General features: G+C 42.1%; 1 protein-coding gene across 1 annotated transcript; it reads right to left on the reverse strand.

Annotated features, from left to right (window-relative positions):
* Positions 1 to 9,882: 9,882 nt before the first annotated feature.
* LOC105459412 (homeobox protein Hmx) lies at positions 9,883 to 23,370 on the reverse strand. The gene is made up of 3 exons (XM_011705412.1): positions 22,763 to 23,370; positions 13,009 to 13,331; positions 9,883 to 10,745 (listed from the first exon to the last, which is right to left on the reverse strand). Exons 1-3 carry the CDS (start codon positions 23,368 to 23,370, stop codon positions 9,883 to 9,885), a joined length of 1,794 nt encoding a protein of 597 aa, XP_011703714.1.
* Positions 23,371 to 26,578: the final 3,208 nt, after the last annotated feature.

The raw sequence follows: 26,578 nt of genomic DNA on the forward strand, positions 1-26,578 counted from the left end.
TCGGGCTCCTATCGAGCTCCACAAGATCTTCAGATTTAGAAATATACGTAAAAATCATAGTACGAAATGTAGGAAAATAGTTAGAAACTTTATTGAAGTATTATTGAGAAGGAAAACTTATTTTAGCTATAAATTTATATAACACCGCTCGTTTATATAGTCTACATTTATCAATATAGCCTACAGAATATACATCCTAAATAATTATTCAAATGATATGTGGAATTAGTAAAAAAATCGTATTAATATTAAATAGGGAAAACCTGAATATTGTTATGTCTTTTTTTTATTAAATTTTGGCGAAAAGAAACGAGAGGGAGAGAGAAAATGATAGAAAAAGCACCGATCAAAGTGATATACTAATAATGATAATAGCACGAGCGGTTATCGATAGTTAACGATTGACGCGAATGGTAGCGGCATTCGCCGTTCGATGGGAAGGCGGTTGATCGAGAGGTGGACTGATAGATAAGTAGGCAGGGGTATCTGTCTATTAGCTCTCCACCCTGATAACGGAGTTGCTGCTGATCCTCCTCCGGCCCCCGGGCGAGTGCTTCGTTAATTAATCTGGCAGCAACGGACTCGGCAGCTCAAAGGCACCCTTTTTCGCCCAGATTCATCCATCCATTTACCGATGGGCCTGTATCCGCGCGTGTACAAGCGCTCTTTCTCTCTCTCTCTCACTTTCTCTTTCACTCGCTTCTCTCTCTCTCTCTCTCCCTCTCGTTTTTGGGATAAAGACGACAAGATCGAGCGAGAATCGAACGATCATAATTTGCGTGGGTCGGGTAGCCCGGAGAACCGGACAGTTCAAAGATGGAAACTTGAAGCGAAAACTGTAGATTACAGCGCAACTGCAGACTTTGATGGAAATAAATTACAGTTTTTGCACATTTAATTATTAAATGAATTTTTTTATAGTAAAATTTCTCGCCAAGAATTCCAGCTATAGATTAACAAAAACAAAAGAAGTGGCAAGTTTATGTATTGAGCATTACAAAGTTTTGGAAAGTAAGAGAATAGTTAGAATTAACGATGTTAATTCCGACCACGGAACTTATCTGAATAACTGATTGCTGCTTACAGCTAGTGTACCTGAGTATTCATATTTATCCTTGTGCCCTTGTGTATTACCCGAATGGTAATACGATCAGCCGTAGTACTTAATTGTAATATGAGCATTGTGAGCCTTGCAGCGTATGCAGTAGAAGCGGATAGACATGCATTGTATGCTTGCAGGCATTATGTGCGTGTTACGATGTTGGAGGGCACTTACTCTAATCATTATTGCTTCTCTAAGTATTCATGCTATGATACAGGACTATATATTTAAATGTAACTTGCGTGCGTGCACAAAAAAATGCTCGTGTCAATGAGTGTGTTAAACTTTAAATTAATTCGGAATGATTACAGTTGCTTCACGTGGATTAAACATTTTTGAAAAATAATAATTTATATAATAAATTATTTTTATATATTTATATATATATTTGGATATTAATTTAAATATTTAATTAAAATTAAATGGGATCATCGAAGCATTAATTCTCGGACGATCACAAATATTAATTAAAATTAAATGTTAATATATGTCATTATTCTTTTATTTATAATTTTTCTTTAAGATATAAAATCATGCAAAACAGTTACGTTTAAAAGAAGCTATTTCTACTTGAAAGGAATTTCGTTACTTAAAAATGCAAGATGCGTCAAACAAATAAATGAAACAGATAAATTAATTGATATCAAGTGGAGAGTCAGATATCTCGATTGAGAATTTTCTTTAACTATTTTATGCGATTTAATCAAGTCGTATTCGAGGTAGTTGTCAGTATCCTCGACAAACGTCACGCTTGCGCTCGCCGCAATTCGCATTTCCGATAAACGCGAGAGTGGGCATACATCGCGAAGTCGAATTCAGCATCAGGAAATCCGACGCTTGAGCAGGTCTGGAGAGATAAAAAGGAGTGAGCGAGAGAGAGAGAGAGAGAGAGAGGAGGGTGGCTGTACCCACCGTACTCGCGCCGCCAGATCGAATTGCTTTTCCAGCGGACGGACGGTCGCGGAGATATCGGATGCGCGTGAATGTGCGAATGTGCGTGTAGTGCCTACATGCAAGCGCGCGTGTAACGTTAACGTTACAGACGTGGACGAGGAGAAGGAAGAGAGGAAGAGGAGGAGGAGGAGGAGGAGGCCGTACGCGATGCGTGTGGGGCGCGGCGCGCATCGGCATAAAAGAGCAAGCGAAAAAGGGAGCCTCTTTTTAATCTAGCGACGATTCGCAACCTCGGCTCCTTTTATAGTTACGTGCTTAGTGCTTATACCCATTGACTCTCTCTTTCTCTCTCTCTCTCTCTCTCTCTCTCTCTCTCTTCCTCTCTCCTCGCTCTCTCTTTCTCTCGCTCTTTCTCCGTTCTGCTCCCTTTCTCCCTTTCTTTCGCCCTCTTTGTCGCCGTGTCAGACCTCGTACCCCTGAACCTCGGGACGAGTTCGTCGGTTTCGAAAACTGTCTCGATCGAATGCGAATGCTAAGAATCGCGCGCGTTCAACAGCTATTCGAATAATCATATTTTTGAAAAGATTCTGATTTTTTTCGCAATAATGTGTACATTTGCACGTTGGGCATTTAGAACGATAGCTGATTCTGTACGAAGAATAGATCTTTCTTTACGTCTCCGAAGAGTTATCGACCTCCTAGGAGTATAACGTGATCTCAAAACATTACATTTGACGTAAAGAACTGCCGTGAAAAAGTAAAACACAAGATCGCGAGGGGCGATTAGGGATACAAGGGACAAAAGTTTCCTTTTCAACATGGATACATTTTACGGACCATCATAAATATTAATCTAACCCTCGGAGTCCCAATGGAGTACAAAACGTATTCCGACATTGGTTTTTCTCTGTTACTGTATAATACATGTAAAAATGTCGTCAGTAAAAATTTATTACAATGAATTCTATAAGATCTGTGAAAACATCAAAACTTAAATCTCAATAATTTAACAAAAAAATGCATAAATTTTGGTCAAATATTTTATCCAAATCATAGTTATTGTATCTACGTAAAAATATTATTTTAGGGATTCAATATGTAAACAAATAGTATAATTTCCTTATCTATAAAAAAATTTAAGACCATGTGTGGTAATAAAACCATAGCTTTTCAGAAGTAACAAATTTCTTTTTTTCACAAACTTAAGATTAACGCTAAAGATTATTATAGCCGTAAAAGCTGAAAATTGTTCGACAAACGAAATGTTTCTCAATCAAAAGGATCACATCATTTTTGTAATTTGAATTAAGCTGCGTTCTTCGACGATTAATAACGCGATGATAATCGAGCTCGATACATTATTCGTTTATTCCTGCGCTTATCGTTCCCTTTTATAGGAAGTCATGTACGTGCGGTTAACGAGCCTCGAATCGCGGACGCCGCGCGCCGGTTCTTCGGGGTGTGGCCTTTGTTGTTGCCGTGTCGTGCGCACCCGCGACATCGACGATAGATTTTTCCAAAAAATTATTCCATTAGAGTAATTATCCGGCCACGAGTCTTCTTTGCGGGCAGGTAATAATGGTCACGGAACGATCGTGACGATGATAATAGGCTACGATAAATCGACCATTCGCCCACCCTCCCACTCCGAAAGAGAGAGAGACGTCATCTGCGACGGTCATCTACGCTACAGCTGTCGCAAAGTCATCGCCGTGTTACCCTGCGCGCGGTAATTAACTCGATTAGTCGATCGACGTGGTTGCGAACAAATTAAACGACCTTCCGCGGTGGGCGCGCAACAATTAATCCCTTATCAATCCGCATCTCATTGGGGTAATTGGGGTCACGCAAAATGGATGACATCTCGGAGAATGACGCACTACAAAATTGTCCCTGTAATATCGCTGATTTAAAGAGAAACATGTAATTACTCATCGCCGATTTAATGGCTTTCGAAGATATATATACTACAGAATATTAGAGAGAAGATAATAAAAGTACCCGTTTCTTTGCATATGTCATATTTCTCTTTTTTGCATGTCACGATATTTAGGATTGATGGAAATGAATGAAAATTTCTGAAAATGAATTTCCTCGGAACAGATTGTAATAAATTAAAGTTTTATTCTTATCTTCTTTTTTAGATTTTAATCTGAAAACTATGCCTATTGCATATATACTTGACCGATCTATTTTAATATTAATTGCAAAAATAATAAGATCTTCAATATATTTTATTTAGTTACTCGGTTAATCTGTTACGATGATCATTTTGTAATTTACGAGGTATTTCATTATTGTCTTTACAAGAGCTTTCGACAGTGCTATTAACCACTATATAATCGATATAAGAATATGAGAAAAACTCATTGGTCCCGGTAAATTTTGTGAATTCAGTGCTGTAACACGATCATCACTTACGGGCCCTTAAAAGGACGCGGGTTTCGAGAGTCCGTTGTCATCCCCTTACGTGTTAAATTACTCTGGGACACGATACGGTAGGAAAAGGGAGGGAGGAGGGGGGCGTGGTGACGCGAGAGGACTGCAACTCGACTCCGGATTGTCGGCGACAATGAGCCGGTGAACTTTCGATCCTCGACAAACACGATTTCGATATCTGCTTTTAAAAACCGGAAAATCTCGCTTCAAAAGGGGGGTAATACGACGAGGGACAAGCTAATCGGTGCACACACGTCACGCATCAAAATGCAGCTTTAGATAATAAGCTCTAGACAAATTACGAAACCGGAGCATTTCTCATGCACTTCAAATTATACGATGAAATCAATTTTTAAACGAGCGATAGCATATTACCGTAAGCATTTTCCCAATCATTTGCATTTCAAGTTTTAGCATGTTGAATTTTTTGCTTGCTTTTATCCCGCTTGATTAATATGTAACGTATCGATTGTTAAACATTCGTTTTTAGTTTCTTTCACAAATGGATTAATAATGATAGTAATAATCATCCAGTATAATATTATTGTCATTAAATCTGTATTAATCCTGTTCTAATATTATTTTCATGCGGATATTATTATTAACTATTAGAATGTCATGTTACAATTGGAAATTTAGACTTGTTTAATTTATTCTGAAAAATTAATTGCGCTGCTTGTCGATATAAACGATAATGTTGAGATTGAAGCTTTTTTATTAGTCTCATAATCGGTATTCAACAGTTTGGAATATTAGATGATAATCAATCTATTTGAATTTTACGCATTCTATCTCTCTAGCTCTCTTGCTTTCTCTCTTTCTCTCTCTGCGCGCAATTTCGATATTTTTCCGTAACGAGACGGTCGCTTTTTCTTTTTTCTTTTTATTTTACAACACGACGCGTTATACACAGATAGTTTTTCGCTCTCCGTTTATGAACAACAAAAGTCTTGCGAAAATGTTTGCGGATGGTCTCCAATATATCTGCGATATATCTGTCGAAATATATTTTTGTGTACAGTCGACTTCACGAAGCCATTAGGTGCGACGCAATCTTGGAAATGGATCAAGCTTATACGTCTATACGTTACAAACTTTGGAAATCTTTTGCTTGAATGATTTATCGCTTTTATAATCTTCTTGATATTAACATAAATTTTTATATAGACATAAAAAATGATTTATGCAAAGGCAATATAGAGCTTGTAAAGATGATAATAATTTTTTTTACGCACATCTAAAAAGGTACTATCGCGAAATAAAATTCTTACAATTAATCACAAAGAGAAAATTGATAAACGTTTAATAAATCTTCATATTTTATTTCATCAGAATTTATTTTCCGTGCGTATCTGCAAATTCATTCCTACGGATGCAACACAGACGTCCAGTGATCACATCTCGGATATCTATTGGATATCGAAATGTCCCGCAATATATTCAGTCATTCAATATCCGAGAGATATCTCCCGGTATCTCCCGTATATCCGTCTCCAGTATGGATAATTGTACAACACGAGCTCGATCATACAGAGTACACGGCTCACATAAAACAACCGCGGAGAAACGGATAGAGACGCTAAACAATATCATCTCGATATCGACGATCTCCGTCCGACCACCAAGAGACATCGCGTTGCGAGTGTCGACACGTCTAGAATCGTGACGAGAAAGGCGACAAAGTGTATAGCACGGATATCGAGCGACCGACAAAAAGCAGATAAAGAAAGAAAGAGAGAGAGAGAGAGAGAGAGAGAGAGAGAGAGAGAGAGAGAGAAAGTGAGGAGAGAAACAGAGAGGTTACAGATAAAAAAGCAGATTCGGAGAGATCAGGGATCAGAAAAAAAGATAGGGTGCGATAGCGTGAGAACGCGTTGATTGAAGTGCACGTACTTACGTTCCTCAGGATACGTCATGTGTGCCGGCTGCATGTGCAGCGGATGCAGAGTGTGGGCGGTGCAGGTGTATTGTCGCGTCGCATCCTCCCTCGTGGTCGCGCTGCCAGCTTCGCCGTTTCGAGGCGAAAGACGCGAGGAGTGACACACGCGTAAATACGCGTACGCGTGCGTTAGACGAGCGCGTGCCGCCTGCGTGACTCACTTGACGAGCACGTGAGTGAATGGCGAAATGTGAAAAGCCACAAGTATGCCATTAATTGTATACGTTTTTGATTGCGCAGCGACAGACATTGCGCTACAAGACATCCGATGAACTCCGGTATCTTTTTTGTGAATAACATATATAAAATCTCCTGATATACATATAAAATTTTATCAATATGCAAAAAAAAAAAAATAATCGTAGACAAAATTTTGACGAATGCTCTAAAAATATCTATCAGAAATTTACGTATATTGTTTCGAGATGTGTCGAAATTCCGTATAATCGTTTTTTATTTTTAATCGTTCTATTTCCAGCTGATGATTCTAAAGCTAAGATCTTTCGAAGCGCGATTTATCGGACTCGTGGAAAATAATTCATGCATGACTTGATTTAAGCTTTTCCCTTAAGTCTCGTTTTGATGTTACTCACAGTTCGCTGGTTTATTGCTGAAAGAAAAAGCTTTTCGCAAATTGGCTGTGAATTAATGATTATTGCTCTTCTGCGGAAAGTATTTAGACGCACGTTTGTGCGTTTCTTATAAATTCTCGGATTTCAGAAAGAAGATAACGAATGTCTTTTAACTTGATATTTTGAGAGAATTCATGCTGTATGATTCTTTTTAACGTTCATCCGTAAGATCTTTAGAAATTTGTAAAATACAATGAAATAAGCACCTTTTAATCGATGATCTTTTCTGCTTTATGAATTTCGTCCATATCCCCAATTTCTACGAGACGATATAGACGGTGATGTAAATGTAAATCAATAGATTTTATTAACCGACGCACTTTTCGAATGGCGACGCCATCAAAGAATCACCCGTTGATTTTATTTCGAAAGCGAAACGCTGTGTTTTATCTCTGTGTCAATTTGTTTAGTTAGGGAAGGAGCCTTTTGTGAAGCCGCTGCACAACAATTAATTTTAATCTCGCGCGGACTTCGGATTTTTATGTGAACGCCGCTGGTGAGCGTTCCATTGTTCTGTCGCTATCTCTTTATGGGCACCACGGTAGAAAAAAAGTGCAATTTAAACGTATTCGCAATTTTTATTCGATCGTTCGTCGATCCCGCTGTGTGTCGTCGAATCTAGGAACGTTTGCCCGTTACCTCGCAAACGACATCGACAATCGCCAATGTTGATCAGCAGCTTGATATTGTAGATCTTGAGTAGAGGAAATTCGAACGATGTGTATTATATGGTTCAACGATCATTATTTAGCGATTACGAAACGATCGGCTGTACAATAATTTGAGATTTCGGATCACAAATATCCGTATAAAACACGATACGGCGAACCCTTCTCCTTAATTGACGTCTATAGATAGGTGATATATAATGTGAGAGAGGCGATATTTTCGTAGCTCTACCGTTCTGTTTAATAAAATTATTCGTTTAGATACTTATCACAACAGGTTGAATATATCGTAGGAACCCTGCCTGTGTCTTGTGTGTGTGTGTGTGTGTGTGTGTGTGTGTATGTGTTTGTGTGCGTGTGTGTGTGTTGTTGCGTGTCTATGTATATATGTCATACATTTGTGTCCAATTTTACAACCACAGCGAATCCCGGTTACATCAGGTGTATTGATATACCAGCGCATTTTCAGCGAGTTCAAATTTCTGTACCCACGTGGAAATCGTTTCTCCGCGCTTATGGAAACGCTTATTATCCGCGCAGACGAAAACGCGACAATTGGTGTGAGGTTCACCGTTGCCTGTCTCTCGTCCATCGAAAATTGAACTCACCAAAGTTGTACTGACATTTTAATCCCTGAATTATATTAACGCAACTTTTCCGGTCACCGGCTCACAGTGCGTGATGCCCCCTCGGCGCACGGAGGATTCAAAATACGAATTTATTTACCTCGCGCAAAGACTATTTACAGGAAAAAAACCAGATACGGTTCGATCATAGTTAAAATATCGGGCGTCGCAGTTAGGGACGGTTTGAAAATTTCCATTCTCACGTATTCGCACAAATCGTTTTTCTCTTCACGCGCAAAATCACGGACAAAATCGCTAGCAATATATTATCTACAAAGATCCCAAGTAACAGAGTCTCATTTTCCGTCCGTCAATTGCGGTACCGTGAAATTTTGCATCCTGTTATAACACACTGACAAACTATGTGGAACAAGGAACGGTGCGCTATTATTATATCGACAAACCGGAAGAGAAACCGTACAAGTTCGAGACCAGCTTTCGTCACCCGTGGTTCATGGAAACGGCACAAAATTATTATAATCACAGTTCAATTCTCTGCATAATTGCACGGACTAGCACAAACATTTCTACGGCTCGATAGAAAAAGAAAATAAATCAAAACGTCTTATTTTTTTCTCGAGTAGATAAAATAAACAACTAAAAAAAAAGGGATGACCAATGTTAATTAAATATAATAATTGGCAAAAATATAATTATTATAATATATGATTATTGGAATATATATTGTATCAATTCAGCATATTTTTTTGATGATTTATTTCGATTTAAACAAATTGAACTTAAAGCCTTTTTATCAAGCGTCAAAAATAATTTTTACCAAATTATTTGCAAGAGATCATAGTTTCCTAGATAATAATAACAGAAGATGTGAATAGACATGAGTATAAGTTTATGCTTAGAAAACGTAGAGTTTTGTTGAATTAATATTTTAACAGAAATAATATATATATTTTTACAGAAATAATATTCCAACAGTAATTTTATTTATTGCTGTAACATTATACTACTGAAATTTGCATAAGTAAAATATTTTTGTTTATTCTTTTATTTATGAGTATAAATATATAAACTCATAAATAAAATATATTTTATATATATTAGTTTTTCCTGTAATTATGAATACACAATTACAAGAGAAAAAATCCTATACTTATACAAATCTTTCTAGTAAAATAATCATTGCTAGGACGTGTCACCTATTCATAAATAAAGTACAATTTTAGTACAATTTAAATTATATGAGATAATCTTTCTTATTATATAGAGAGATATAAAAGCGAAAATCAAAACTCTACATTTCTCGCGCATACTCACATTTATCCACATTGGCCACGCGGTCCGCATTAGAAAACCATTTTCGAATTCCAACGCTCTCGAATTACCGCCGAGGGGACAGCCGGGTCGTGTCCGTGGTATCGCGGGATCGATTATGGGACGTCGCAGGACGATCGGAGGCCCGTGCCGGTAATCGTGCGTGCGTTTATTCGTCGACGTTGATCAGCCAAATGGCGCGGTCCAGGCGAGAAGGTGTCGCTGTCGCGTCGTTGATGGAGATCATCTTGTTCAGGCTGGTCGTCTCCCGCAGCAACCGCACGCTACCCTCGTAAGTCGTCGGACGGTGTTATTGCGAGGACGTCCGCGGTGGTTGGCCGTTGGGCGGCGGCGGAGGTGGGGGCGGCGGTTGCGGGTGCACCTGGTGGGACAGGAGACTGTGCGCCTGCACGTGGGCCGCCGCCGGGTGGTGATGGTGATGTTGATGGTGATGGGAGTAGAAGATGGGTTGCGCCGTGGTGGGCGCGCACGAGGTGCCGACGCCGACACCGACGCCAACGCCGACGCCCACGCCGACGCCGACCGAATGCGACAGGGCGGAGGTCGCGCCTACCGAGGACGGGGGTCCTGGCGGTCCCGGCGCTGACACCGACACGGACACGCCGGCGGAAGCGCCGGTGCCGGCTGACGCCTCGTGGTACAAGATCGGCACCCTGACTAGCCTCTGGGTGGCGTGCGCCATGTTCGCCGCCTCCAGCTCGGCGGCCAGCTGCCGCTTCCACTTGTTCCGCCGGTTTTGGAACCAAATCTTCACTTGGGTCTCCGTGAGTCTGAGCGAGGCGGCGAGACCGGCGCGCTCCGACGATGAGAGGTAGCGCTTCATGTCAAACGTGCTCTCCAACTGGAACACTTGCGACCTGGAGAACACCGTTCTCGTCTTCTTTTTGCGCTTTATACTGTTAGACTCGCGACCGTCGCCGATCTGCACGTTATTCTGGCCGTTACTGTTGCCATTGCCACCACCACCTCCGCCGCCACTACCACCACCGCCTACCGCGGAAGTACCGTGAAGACTCGTCGACGTGGACTCGCCTTCGCCGTCGCCATCCGCACAGTCGTCAGCTTCACCGAGGTCGTCATGCGCCTCGTCGCCGCTTGACGGACTCCTCGCGCGATGCAGACGATCATCGGCATTGTCGTCGTCGAGTTCGTCTGGAGGAAGATACACATGATTTCAATCATTGTATAGTTTTTTTTATTTATAATCTGCTTTTCAAAATTTATATATTTATTTCGAACTTTTTTTTACATGTCTTTGTTCTTCTGAAATCTATTAAAAGTATTTTCGCGCGCTTATTGACTATTATTAAGATTATTATATCGTTGTATCGATAAACACGAATTTTCTTTCAAAACTGTTACATAGAACGTTTTTTTTTTTATAAAGAAAATTATAATTACTTTTTTTTACCAATACATTTACCTTTGCTCACAATTAAAAGCTTCCGAACACTTTTTATCCGGAACCGATAGTTGCTTGTAGAGTTATATTTTTCTGTTAATTATCTCTTTTGTTTCGCAAGTTACTGAAACAAAGATCTTTTTATTTACGAGGATTGTTATCCTTCCACCAGGATTGTTCTTAACAAGTAACGCGGGATAAGTCTGATTAATGGCGTAAAACTCGGACGGAGATGAGAACTGCGATATGATATAATACGAATAATGATACTTGGTAATGTGCGTGTGTGAAGTATGAAAGACACGCGGTGTATATTTATCGATATAATCAAACCGTTAACGAGAGAAAGGTAAACGCGTTAATCGCTCTTCTTTTTAAACGTGATCCGTATACGTCAATCAGCCTGGCGAGAGCGCTTTGGATTTACAAATTCTCTCACGCGCGCTCCGATAAATCGCCATTATATACATTTCTCTATCCGTATTGAATATTTAATCAATTAATAGAATGCTAATTAATATTCTATTAATCCATTTTGACATAATTGCTGCGTATTGAATTCCCTTATGCCGCTATCGATGCAGATGCATCATCCAATGACATTATTTGCGATGCATTCATATTTGTATAAAATACTGTTATACCGCCGTGCCTCTTTTACGATGTGTGCGAGAATATGAAGGAAACAGTAAAATATGCAACGATTCATTTTCTACAAACATTTCCTTTATCACTCTTTGTCTTTTAACTGAAATATTCCACGGACACATAAATATATCGAGGATAAATATGATCGTTTTATTTTTAGTGACAAAATATCATTAACATGTGTGTAAAATGTTTAATCCTTTCTCTCTACAAATGATCGTTGTGGCACAGACAAAAAGTCGGCTGAAACGAAACTAGATACGATACATTTTTATAATCAATAATTTGATATTTGTTATACCGGAAATATAATCGAGCCGAACATATTTTTAAAAATATGTGCTTTTCAACTTTTTTTGTTCGTAAAGTGAGAATCATTATTATTACCATTACATAAAACAAGATTTATTCAAAAATCTGTTGATCTCTTATATAGCCTTATATATCTCCTCTTTTTTCTTTCCATTTTTTTGTGTACGATTGTTTTAATTAAATTTGCTTATTTTCTGATAAAATTTTTGATTTTGAAGAAAATTTGATTTTTAGCCCTCTCAGAATTTATGAAAAATAATACACACGATGGCAACCAAGCGATTACTATTATCATTATTGTACTATTAAAAAAATTTAGCGTTGTAAGTCGGAACTGGCGAGCGATCGCAAGTGTGTCCATAGGTGGGAATAGTAACTGTCTAAGTGCTTAGGCAAGGTGGCAGAAGCAAAACGATCGTCGGGTAAGGCGATCGACGTTGGTTTGTCGTGATGGAAGCCGTGGAAGCCTTACGCGTAGTTGTATACGCGAAGATATACACATAGATACACGAGCGCGTCTATAACGCCCACGCAGACAATATATCTGTATATCTACAGAGGTCTCCCGCGTTAACCCTCGTTTTCCTTCGCCTTTTCTTCGCGATCTATACGAGTTAGCGCGGGTTCCACGTCTCAATTGTCTCGAGATATCGGTCTGTGCATCTCTCTCTCGGTGTCTGACATGTTTTCGGAATTTCGAAAGCGCAAAAATTTTTGGTTAATCGAGCTGAGAAAATTTTGCGTTATTATATTAAGCAGAAAGAAGTAAGAATTGTATAAAATTGGAAATATTTATTTTTCTCATTTTTATCAGACGTAAAATATTCCATTTTTTATGTTTCGATTTCTACTTTATCAAAAATAAAAAGGAAAATTTCGTATTACTTCTGTCTAACTCGACGAAAGCCGATGTTCCACAGACCACAATTGCGAAACAATGTTAACATCTCTTTCCGACCGCGGCGCGCGTTTTCCCTCGGATTATCCTTAATAAGCCGTCTCGATCTGCCTGGGCGCGCGGGGGTGACGAGCAGGGAAGGGAATTGAACTCACCTCGCTGCGGAAAAGATGCAGACGCGGGACTGACACGGCTGAGGGTGCCGACCACGTCGCTTGGCGAGGGATGCTCGAGCGTCTGCAGGCCGTGCGTCGGCCTCCATGGAAACGGCCAGCCGGCGCCGCCGAGTAGAACGCCGCGGATGCCGTCGGCATCGACGATGTCCGGTGATTGGCCGGCGTTGCTGAGGGCGGACGAGGCCGCGGCGGCCAGCCGCGAATGATGCTGATGCTGCTGCTGTTGCTGCTGATGGAGATGCTGCAGCGTCGACGGATAGAATAGACCGCCGATGCCGACCGGGTATCGACTCGCTATCAATCTACAACAAGATGGAATGTTGTTATTTTACAATGTTTATTAAATACGATATAATATGTGTATATAGATAGATAGATTCAAGGATAGATAGATTCGTCAATAATTAAAATAAATAGAAGGAGCAAGGTTCTTTAATAAAAATTACAGTTCGTCCAATTTAGTAAATCTCAAGTAAATTTCCAGGTGATTCAAAAGCACTTTGATTTTACATAATTAAGGATGAAGCAGTTAGGCCGGAATTGATTTTTTCTTAACTAAAATATTGAGACATTAGGTAGCTTCGGCATCAGATGATTGAGAACAAAAGAGAGAACATCCAGTTTTCAATTGAAGTTTTGAGAAATGTTTAAACATTTTACACACACATTTATAAACTTTACTCTTCAGAATTTTAATTTGGATAGTAATTAAATGTGGATTTGGAAAATAATCAAATGTGATTATATAATATCAACAATTGCAGATTTATGTCGCATTATATTTAATTTAACATAGCAACGTCAGCAACATTCGTGTTATTATCTTAAATTATTGTAACATGACACAATGTGATGATGTGAAATGCCAAGCAGTGAAGAATAACAGGAATCTCAAATAATTAAATATCAAAAGTCGGTTGGTGAGCAGATCGCAAAATCCGTGAGCTTCATCTAATACGCGATCGAAAAAAAAAAAATTAACCGTGTCGGACAATTAAACAAGTAACGAGTACAATCATTATTTACGAAAGAATTTACAAATCGCTACCACATCTAAATACGAGCAGAGTCTGTTTGTGACGCGGGGTAGTTCGAGCATGCCTGATCGTTACGTTGGGGATAAGTGCCGTCGCTCGTAGCCGACGGCCATTACCATTCGGATTTACTCAACCACTCGGGAGAAAGCAGAGCTCTTCACTGAATGGAATATATTTGGAAACGGTGTTTGCACCGCAACAATAGCTGGACGTGCTACGAATAAACGCTCGACCGGTTATTAAGAGCAAAAATCCGCTTAGAGCAAGAAGCTCTCGAGAAGATCGTCGCGTTGACCAGGGCAGAAGTATACCTGCGTCGCGGACCCTTCCGGTAGCAAATTCAGTAGCAGCTTTATACGCACGACATGCGAAAACCTTGATTAACACGTTGAATGCCACGAATGATCACTAGTGAATGGCACTTGAACTTTTAGTGGCGCCGTGCCGGTCATCAGTGACCGGCGCTGATCGTCGTTACAAAATATATAAAATTCGTACAAAATAACATTTATAGAATTATAATTCTATAAATATAATTAAATTAAATATTAAAGTAATAGTCTAAATAAATGTATTAACGCGTGATAATTTTGCATAATAATTCAATTATATATTTCATTGAGATGTACAATAGATCTAACAGTGAAAATTTTACTCCGATGTCACCAGAGAGACAAGCGAATTTTAACACATTTAATGTGTTAAAATGACTCTTGATCGGACGGAGTTTTCAATATAGGTACTTGTTTCTTAAAAAATATATGTTACGTCCATAACGATGACAATTAAAATACGATAGTACAATGATTTCTGTTTTAGAAACTTCCCTGAAATTTTACAAATTTAGTGGCTTTGTCTCGGCTGGAATCTTTAGATCGTTTATCGGTAAATCTGTCATCGGGTCTTCACGGCTGATTGTCCTCTGGTTCTTATTTGACCGCTTATGCGCTTAACGAGGATTTTCTTTTTCTCTCTCTCTCTCTCTTTTCCGATTGTTACTTCCGATCGCGGCTAAGCACCATTGTTGCAGCTGCACGCGCCGTAGAAACTTAATGCAAGAGTAACCGATTTGCGGTGAGCAGAAATATAGGGAAGAAGGATCTGTCGGTCGACTGGCCGATATCGGTAGGCAGGGCCGGTTGGTCAGGCTGCATGTGGGCCGAGGAGGCTTCGGAAGCCTTAGTACTTTCCCGTGTTCCTTCCTCGCTACCCCGTCGCAGTCTGTCTGCGACGAGCGATCTGATCTCGTTTCGATACGCCACGTGAAAGCGTATTTGACTTTCTTCGCCATCGTATGAGTAGCACTTTGCGCCTATTATCACTTGGGCCTCGTTCGCCACAACAGATAAACAATTCATCCGTTCTAACGTTCCGTCTCACGATATCAATTTAATAGTCGGTTACATTTATTTTGCAAACTCATTCTGAAAACGTATTCTGAAAAATATCCGAAAATATTCTTCATTCTTCACCTTAAGATAATGTAATACATTTTAATTTACGACATTTTTTGGAATAATGTCGGTCAAGGTGCGCGTATACTTAAAAAAATCTTGTATTACTTGATATTATTGAGAAGTCTTGAGAAGTTAAAATCCAAATAAATCCACAGCAAATACATTATAAAATGCGAACACTTTCTTCAAACAAGAAGTGATTTTCGACTCTACCTCACATTCGATCGGATATTGATCTCCTTACTTTCTTCACATATCAACGAGTCAGCGATGCTTACATAAGCTAATGCCCGCGCGTCAAAACTCCACACGTGTCAAACCGTTTATCACTAAGGAGGAAATTACGCTGGGCGGTAAATATGATACAATAATATAACGACAACGATGACGACGTGGCTGCCCGGGACCAAAGTAAAGGAGGAATTAAGACGGACCCTTCCTAAGAGAATTCCTCAGCGACACGCGATCTCTTCGGCGTGCGCCTCTTCCCTACAATTCTTCCGGCATCGAGACGAGATATCGAGATATTCTCAAGAAGGCTTCGCGCGGCTAACAGGAGAGGAGAGACGACGGCCCGGGGCAGGCACAAATGCTCCGGAAAAGATAAAGGAAATCTGACAACCGCCTGTTTTGTAAGCATTCAGGGACCCTTCTCTGAAGGAGCAGGTATAAACACCAAACACTCGGATCTCTCTCGGTGGAGAGATCCACTACCATTTACTGCCTAATTCCGCAGGTCTTACGTCTTCGGGCGGCCGCGAACACTCGACGTTGGCTGGCTAGGTTTACGAGTTCTCTCCACGTAGGTAGGCACTCAAGGACTCTTCTCGGCGATACTTCCCTTTAACGCGCTGAGTCGAGTTTCTCTAGGTCATCGAACATACACTTGACTCGCGTGACTTGCCTTTGATTTCTGTTTCTCTCCTATCATTGATGATCTTTCGGGATGATCTAGCGATTGTATTCGAGCCACTATATTTGATTTCCAGTTTTCTGTTTTATGCAACCTTTTGATTTTATATGTAATAATATTTTTACTTTTAACTTAATATAAATTTCGTATATATAACGATGATTTTATCATTTATAAGTCGGAAAAAGATTATTAAAGAAAATTGACTGATAACTTTTATTCATATTATGACTTTTTAATCTTTTAAATATTATATACATGTGTGTGTGTGTGTGTGTGTGTGTATAAGTGTGTGTGTGTATGTGTTGATATTAATTTATTTGCAGCTTGCGATAACGAAGAAATTCTTAATATAATTTATAATAAGTTGGTACTTATTTTATTAGGCCCGTACACATTTTTAATACGAGGCGCCCGAGTTTACCTTTATTGAGTATTTCCGTTAAAATTTTCCTTTCGTGTCTTCAATGACGTGTTATACCGCTTGCTTGTATTGATTATTATTCTACCTCTGCTTGCGCGCTCAGTAAGTGCCATTCTCAAATATAAACTCTTTATGCCGTTAACGATCGCTCGTAATACGATACGTTTCGTCGTGTATCGTTACACCGAGGGTAGTTAGGAGCGCAGCGAAGAAAGAGAAGTCGATCGCGTTCGCTAGCGAAAGTGCGCCCAAAGCGGTTTGCAATCTGTATGCGATCATTACGTTGTGCTTTACAGAGAAAAATAAAAACAAGAGGATAAAGAAAACAGCGAAAAATAATTTATCGGATATTAACGAGGTGAAATAAAGAGAAAAGAAATAGACGGATGGGATAAATTTTCAAGTTGTGTTTGTTATACCGACTAGAGGATGTTAAGAAGCATTCTTTTGTATATTACTTATTTTAATCTAATCTTTATTTCTTTCTTTCTCACACACGCGTGTAATTGCAACACGGTGAAATCTATTGTTATACTATATCATCTTATAAAGCGTCAGGATGACCCAACAACAATTTATTGGCTTTCAAAGCGTTCGGCTAAATCCACTAGTTGGCTTCATTACATTATTGGCTTGCGATAGACGGAACGACGAATTTATTTCCATGTTTACAGCAATAACTTTGTCATGAGATTCTAAAGAAAATTATTATTATTATTATTATTATAAATATATCTCTTGATACACAAGTCTTTTGATAAACTCCAAAGAATCGTTTTACAAAGGAATGATATATATAGAACTGATATTGTAACAATTTGTTGAAATTGACTTGTATTGGACGTGTGACGTGTTAGCGAGATACGCAATTATATAATTATTTTTGGACTCGCGTATACATACATATATATATATATATATATATATATATGTGTGTGTGTGTGTGTGTGTGTGTGTGTGTGTGTGTGTGTGTGTGTGTGTTAGTCGTGTCTCCTCCTAGTATGACTTTTTAATCAAGGATTTGCTACTTCGTAGACGAAGCAGTGTCGGATGAAATCGGAGGGAATTGTAGTCCGGCGCAATTACAATCCGTGATCCATACGGCTGCCGCCATCGCTCATCCCGAGCATTTGTTCCCAACGTCGAAACATCCATCGTTCGCGAATAGGCGATCATACACAATAGGCTTTATCGTATCTTCCTTTGAAACTTGTAGCGCGATCCCACCCTAATTAACGAATCATTCATCAGCGCTGTAATTAACGAGGCAGTCTCTGTCGCGGATTATATCAGACGGATCCTTCCGTTCGCGGTCCTATCGTGCCCGCGGTAACGTTTTTGAATATAAGCCCTCGCGAATCGAGCAAAAAATATTTTCGCGATTCTCCGCGCCACGGCCGCGCGAACGAATTTGAAACGTATTGAGAGGGAACAAGATGGACGCGCGTGAAACGATAATTAATTTTTCTAAATGGCGTTTCTTTAATAAGAAATGTTTAGAATATGTGTGCGTATACGTGTCAATTCTGAAGACACGAGGAAATACATTTCTTCGGCTCAATTAAGTCGCGCCTTAAAAAGAAGTCGGATGCGATTGTTAACAATTTCATAAAGCGCGCATGTTATCCCGAGCATATATCCAACGCGTAAATCCCTTGCGCGTACTTATTCCCCTGCGGAGAAATATTATTATTTGATTAGTTAAGTTGTATACATATATATATATATATATATATATATATATATATACATATATATATAGGATGGATAATGCTCTGCTGAGATCGCATGGCGCCAACTTCTCTCTTCACGACCTTGGTGAACGAGAATCTCAGGCTGGCGTAGAGCGGCGATTTAATAATAAATCGAGCCTAGAACTTGCGCGCTTCCTCCCGGAAGAGACGTAAGGGCTGCTCGCTCGCAGCAAATGGGCCGTGGGATAGGTAGCCCGTTTCTCAAGGGAATCTTAGGCTCCTTAACCTTGGACTATACGTGTACGGCGTTTCATCCGCATCCATTATGCACTCTACGCCTAATTGATTTTTTGCCATCCCCCTTCTCGCCGACGCGCGCGTTTCGGCAGCAAATTTCGATTGCCAGTTCCTCGTAACGTTAATTAGCGTGCTCGCGAATTATGCCCGGGACACGTGCGTTTTGCGTGTGCGTATGTATATGCGCGTGCGTGTGTTTTATATGTACGTGTGAAAATAGCGCGAGCGCGCGATCATCGTGTAATTCTATACCTCCGCGCGAATTTTTGTTGAATTGCATTTAAACGCGTAAATGGATCCGAACGGAATATATGCGATTTGTAATTTTACGTATCGCCGCGGAGCGGTTATTACAAGCGAGACACACCTCTTCCGTGGCCCTTTGTGACGCGTGAATTATGTCGTGCATTACCTGAAAATCTGTAACGTCATTATATTCATTTTGCATAAAATTGCATTTACACGTGATTTTCGTTTTCCTCAGCGCCATTATTCAAAGAAAAAACGAATCGGTTATTTTTCACGTATCATACATATTTATCGCATATCACAAGCAATAAATACATTTTTTTTGGATCTAACTTATCTAGTTTTTAATGAATTAATATTTAATGCATATTAATCAATAAATTCTTTAGGTTTGAAAGAGATAAAAATGTCTATAAATTCAAAAATAATTCACAAATACACTTTAAGGGGATTTTGCTGATCATATGGGTGACGCTTATAAACTTGAGATTGCCAAAATTTCCAAAATTGCCAAAATTTCTCAGCGAAAATGGAATTATCTGTGCGCTTTTGGTAAAAAGAAAATCTGTTTATTGAAGTTTACTATTTATCCGTGGCGGTAAGTTCGTTTGCGTAACGCGCCCCACTCGACGAGGCTTTTCTCGCTTAGTGAAGTGTACCCCAACAGTGCATACGAGTGGAACTTAATCAAATGGTAAACGGGTGGAAAACAAGCAATCGTAGCCGTCGCGCCGGCAACCAAGCATGGCGAGAACGCGGAGAAAGGACGGCGAGGGCGCGGAAGGGGGACGAGAATGGGAGCGCGGGGGAGAGGGGTAGGTCGTCAATCGAGGAGGGGGTGTAAATCTGATAAAATCATCTCGAACCCTCGAATCTTTCTCCTGCCCTTTCCCCTTGCGGCGCACAGTGCCGTGCTCGGATTCCTCGTAGATATATCCGATAGCGCGCGGGGGCCCTCCTAAATAACGTAAGTAATGTAAGAGGGTGGTGTTGTTGCTACGGTTGTTATTAAATGAGACAGCCTAATAGGCCCATTACGGTCCCCTCGCCGGTCCATTCCCACATAATATAATCCTCACCGCACGCGCTCGCTCGTTGCCGCTACCCCTTACCGTTTCGCCACCCCCAATATGTCGTGTATCTTGATCCGGGCGAGCTCACGCCTACGGAAATCTTTGCTTCACGACGACCGCGTTCTGGATACATCCCTTTCCGGCCGGTAATCCAAGTTGACGGGCACGGACATTGGGTCATGGAACACGGTGTCCCGCATCAACCGAAAAATATCTCGGGCTTCTTTGAACAATTTGGAGTCGATTTTTCTTTCGGTCAAGGATGTCGAAGAAACTCATCGTCGTTGCGCGACTTAATGATCCTCAATTTTAAACTTCTTGACAAGCCTTAATAAACTTCATGTTAAAATAAAGTCGACGACAAATTAACTGAAAACAAAGTTTTGTTACTGAGATATTTCCAAGATATTGACCTTTCACTAGAAGAAAGAAAATATATTTTCTTAAATATCTTTGTATAATTAAGGAAGAAAATCAGCTTCTTAAATTGATCGAAATGGAGAGAGAGAGCTATAATTTTTGAATTATCACAGAAATGTATTTTCTTTGATCAATTTCAGAAATTTCTTTAACGATAATTATAACACTGCAAAAATTAAGGTTTTCTCGATTTTTATTAAATAGATACTCTTAACGAATATTAACGCGCGTGATTCAGTTAGTGCAATTTATACATCGCTAATGCGAAATGCGTCCCATCGTGCACTCGTACACGCGTTCGTGTATAATTATGCGAATAACGGCGGCGAAGAGTCGGATATTAATCCATCGCAGTGGTGTTGTCGAATCTCTCGGGTCAAAGCTTTGCGAATGCGTGTTTTTATCGTGGAAAACGCTAGCGCGGCGGAGTTTCTAATTGCCTGAGAGAGGGCGCGGTCTTAATTTATTCAACAATTCCGCCAATTACGCGAGCGGCGAATATGAATAACGACGATGTTACGAATTAATTAATCATTAGCAAGTATTAGCAACTCCATTTACCGACACTTTTGCATTAATATTAAATGGCGACGGCATCGAATTAGCCGTTAAACGATGGCGTTTAAATCGTTGAATTATGCAGAAGGGCTCTTTTTCTCTCTTTTTTTTTTTCACAAATACCCGCTAGGAATATTTCGCCAACCGCGCGAATTATAAATACAAACTAAATTATATAAATACAAATCAACGTGTTTTATGTATTTTACTCGGGTGACGAACGTACCCGTTCTATGCGGCGAAATGAATGGCGATCACCGATTAGTACAAAGGTTCAAATTTCGGCCAGTTATTTTGGCGGGCATCAACCTATAAAATCGAAGGTCACATTGCCGCATTTGACTGAGTTTAATGTAACGGTATTGTGTGCATCACGTATACACACGAATAAACGATGCGCGTGATACACGTGCTTGCGACGCGAGTATTCTCGCGAATGTTAGTAAAAAGTATCGCATTATTATACGAAATTTGTTGTTGCGCCATTTCATTTCCCATAACAGGCGCGAAAAAGCATTCGTGGAAATGAAGACGCGTCGTTTGCGGGAATGACGCGAAATTTCCACTGCTAATCATTTTTAAGACTGAATTTAGAAACACGGGGCTTCACCTTCACGGGATCTCTGCTTCGCGATTACATTTCGATTATACTTATAGGATGTCATGGAAATCACGATTGTTTGAAGTTAAAAGGGAAAGAAGACTGATTGCTTTGACAGTTCTTAATACGTCAACAGCTTTTGAGGTTTCAATAACCGATTAACATCAAAGAGGACCGAAGACTCGAGATGCGCGAATAAATAAAAAAAAGACGCTTATTCTCATCTAAGCTTGAATGCACTCTGCTTTTTTCTGCTAGCAAGATATGAAGAAATATAAATATTAAATGTTGAAAATTTTGTAGCGACAGATGGAAATTTTTCTTTTGTTATGGAAAACAGACATCTTAAAAGAAATTATACATTCGAATGAAAGTGCGTGACATCTGATACATTCTATATATATCGTCTATATTTTATTTCCCAGAACAAGGCATGTAAAATTCATTGACGTATAACGTCATCCAAATCTTGTATTCAGGTTAAAAATATTTCGCGGCCATACGGACAAATGCGGGAGTCATTCAATTGACAGAGCAGTTATTCGTCGCTTCGGTTCTTTATATTTTTTTAGACGTAACGCTAAATAGCTGTATTATATTGAAATCATAGATATTTTCAAATGTCGAATTGCCGAGCATAATTTGACATTAAATGATTCACAATTTTTGATAATTACAGCGATGTTTGAGAAAATAATTTTGTTTGCTTGTACTTAAAGTAATAACGAATTTGTGTGAGACATCTTTTGCAAATTGTGATAAGAAGAAACGTTTAATCAAACATATTGATGAAGCTTGGTGCATAAAAGCCGGCGTTTTATAAAATTTACTTGGACGTTTTATCGTTCAAAGTTTTATTTACATCTACAACTCTGTTCTTCTCACGAAATTTGTCAAAATTAGAAACGCGATGAGATTAACCAGTGTCAAATAAATTCGTCTGTTGTTTCTTTGTTATTTCCCTGGAAGAAACTGGCGAAAATAGAAAATTGAGTCTCAAAGTCACGTACCTTGATAGCATCGCGAGGTCCGCCGACGCCTGGTGTCCTAGCAGTGGATTAGTAGAGGCATCGCCGGGCGGCGAGAAGGTCGCGGCTGGACTGGTAGCACTGGTAGCACATCCGATACCGATACCCGCGGAATTCGCTCTGGGCTCCAGTCCGGTGTGACCGGTTGTGGACAGTCCGCCGCGTTGACCGCCGGACAGTCTCAGGGATGTGGGCGAGGATGAGATTCTTCCGGGGCTGCCGCACGACGGCGGGATCCTTTGCGAGTTTTGCGAATTCGCGGGTGGTAGCGGCGACGTTCGATCGACGTCCGACGACTGCCTCTCGCCGGATCCTGTAGAAGTCGTCGAATCGACAGGCGGCGATTCCGGTCTGCCGAGAATGCTGGAGATACTGAAGGACGTGTACTGCGGATTGCAGGCAGGCCTAAGCGCCGGCTTGCTCACTGTGTCGAAGCTAAACGAGTGGTGATGATTGCTTAGGCCGCAGCCAGACTTGCCGTTCTTCTCTTGTAACAGCAACTCTGCCGGGGTGGAGCTACTTCTGGAGCCCTCCAGCTCCAGGTCCTCTTCCGACACAACCGACACTTCGATCTCCGTCTCGCCGGACATCCTTCGAGCCGGCCAGTCCGGGGAGATTTCTCGCTGCGGCACTTCTTTCGCGGCTAGCCCAGCTAGCCGGATACGATTTTTCGAACGAGACCGGAGCTTTCGTTTCCGATGATAACCGCGCGTTGTTCTCGGTTCGTCGACGCTTCAGTACACGTTTATATTCAGGGGTAATCCGACGCCGCGACGTCGGCGGTTAAGCGGTGCCCGCCGTCGTCTCGTGCCTCGGACGATCGCATATCAGGACGACACACAGGTACGTGGAGCGCGTTGCTGTCGTTGACTTCAGACGAGGTTGATCGCGCGGCTCGTCGCTAGTCGATGCGCGGCCGTCGCCAGGACGTCCTCGCGCGTCGTCGTGGATCGCAGACGGATCGCTCGATCGCGCGACATTCGTAAGCGATACCCTGGACGACAGGATGATAGGAGACAAGACACTTGGACGGCCCACCCTTCGCGGAGTCGCCCTCTCCCCCTATCGTCCTTCCGCTACCTACCACACCCCCTCTTTCTGTCTTCACCTCTCTCCCTCTTTCTCTCTTACTCTCTCCTTTTTCACCACTACATGTCCGCTCCAGTCTGACACGTAACTTCTCCTCTCCTTTTCGCTTTCCGCTCTTTATCGTCCACCCGCGTAAGCGTAAAGCGTTCCCGCGTGAGTAACACCGAGGCGAGGTGCCCTCGCCGATCGTACCGTCACTTTTCTCGAGTCACTTCCACTGATCGCCAATTACTTCTCACAAATCAACGACGTCGTATCGTGGCCCGTCCCGTTATCGCGGTAGAGTAATCGTGACACACGGTTCTTCTATACCTGTCTGGATTAGAAATCGAAACCGCGACTTTCGTGGGACGTCGAGGAAACGAAAAAAATCGGAAAGAGCTCAGACGTATACGTGCTCCGGCCGTTCGGACGGAGAATACGCAGTTTATAAGGAAGTTGCATCGGTCCGTGCAAGCGACGACGCTGTGCTCCCGTCGCGTCACGTCGCGTCGCGTCGCGTCGCGTCGGAATTTCGACTCGCGCGCGTGTCGTTAGAGCGTCGGCGCGCGCTGACAACGCGTTCGGTCGCACGCTCGCGTTAGAAAGAGAGCGGCGCGAAAGCACCCTCGTGTCCTGCGATACGCTTCGCAGCGAGTGACGAACCGCGGCGGATGAGTGCACTGTGCTCGCGCTACTAAGGGTAGGAAAACGCTGGAGAAACCGCAGGTCACACGGACAAGGACAGACTCGTTCGCACACGCGTAAACACATATACACACACTCACGTACGTACGCTCGCGCGTTTGCTCGCTCATACGGCGAGAGAGGATACGAAGGTAGAGGCGCGAGGCGAGGGGTGCGACGCGCGACGGTGAGAAAGAGAGATAACAGCGGCGGGGAGTAAGATAGAGAGAAAGAACGCTTCGGAGTCACGCTTCGAGAGTCACGGGGGTAGTTATTGCGCGCCGTGCGATAGCTAGACTGCGGGGTGCGAGCGAGGGAGAGGGGAAGGCCGCCGCGCTCGGTAGAACGGAGCGAGCGGATAAATTAGAGGGTGTCAGAGGAAGACGGCAGGAGGGAGCACGCTGACGCGCGCGCGGAGCAGGGAGAGGAAGGTAGTTGAGGGGAGGGTGGCAAGCGAGCGAGGACGGCTAAGCTGCAAGTTACCGGAAGGGGTGTCGGTGCGGTCGGGGTAGGTGGCGGGGCGGGGCCTACGGCTTGCCAGGGGTTGGCTTTCCGGATTCCTCATAGGACGGAGGCACGATCGATGACTCGCGCCGCACACGACTACCCGCCGGGGTAACCCTCGCCGCGGACCAATCGCGTCGGTCGCGCCGTCCTTAACTCGAAAGATACTCGCCCTCGACGTTCCGCGCCACGTCGGCGGGTGAACGGGGTGGTTATACGCGAGGCGACGTGGACGTAGAGGTCTACGAGCGAGAGGGGACGGAGGGAAAGAAGGGTGGCGAACGTTCAAAACGGGGGAAGCGGGATATGCGCGACGGTGTGTGTGGGGGTAACACACAACCCGGTGGCGGTGGCCGTGCCACGCCGTGTTACTTATCCATTATAACACTCCAAGATCTTGATTTAAGCCTGCAGCCAGTGGTGAGCTTTTAACCAATTAGCCTTTATAGCCTACTCCCTCCGCCCTCCCGTTTCCCGCCGATCCCACTCCCCTCACTCGCCCTTCTAGCTCGCCTCGTCGAGTCTCTTCCTACCGTGGCGCGCGATGGTAGCCGCCACGTTGGTGTACCTACATATCCTACACCAATGTCCTCGTCCACAACCGCACGATATACCCACCTAATTTACCGGCTCTCTTCATCCTCCCCCCTTTCTCCTCATCACTCTCGCTCTCTCTCTCTCTCTCTCTCTGTCTCTGCCTTTCACGTTAGCCTTCACTCGACTTTTTCTCGCTCTCTCTCCATCCGCATCACTGTTTCTCTCTCTCTTTCTTTCTTTCTCTCTCCGTCTTTGCACCTTCTCGTTATACAGGGTGTCCGGTAATAACCGCCCAAAATCTCGTGGTCTTGTAGAGCAGATTAAACTGAATCGGAAAGTCCTCTACCATTTTGCAAAATTCACAACCGTTAACGAGATATTAATTTTTGAAAATTGGCAAATAAGCGCGTATCCGTCCGGCCCACCGCTGAATATCAGCGGTGGGGCGGTCGTGCCAGTCGTATCTCGCCGCGCTGCTAGGCGCGTGGGGATAGTCTAGCGACGAGATATGACTGTCCCACCGCTGGTATTCAGCGGTGGGCCGGACGGATACGCGCTTATTTGCCAATTATCAAAAATTAATATCTCGCTAACAATTGCGAATTTTGCAAAATGGTAGAGGACTTTTCGATTCAGTTTAATCTGCTCTATCAGCTCACGAGATTTTGGGCGGTTATTACCGGACACCCTGTATACCTATGAGCATTATGCGCGTTGGTGTATTAGCGTGGTGCATTCGCGCGTGCAAGTACGTTAAACACGTACTGCGCCGGAAGATGCGCGGTAGTATTGAATCCTCGTCGCTCAATGGATAGAAGAGTGCTCCTACGGCGGCAGATAATGCCGCCAAGATGACGCTATTCAAGTGTGGGCGCGATCGAAGCATGGTACGCGAGCATCCTCTCCACATTTCCTTTTCTTGCGGGTTGTGTGTCATGTTTATTGATTCACAGATGCATCCTCGATTTTCTGAATCACATTCGGCCGCGTGAAATATATGAT

Source organism: Wasmannia auropunctata, unplaced genomic scaffold, assembly GCF_000956235.1.
Source record: "Wasmannia auropunctata unplaced genomic scaffold, wasmannia.A_1.0 LD334196.1, whole genome shotgun sequence".
In the NCBI taxonomy this organism is placed as follows: domain Eukaryota; kingdom Metazoa; phylum Arthropoda; class Insecta; order Hymenoptera; family Formicidae; genus Wasmannia; species Wasmannia auropunctata.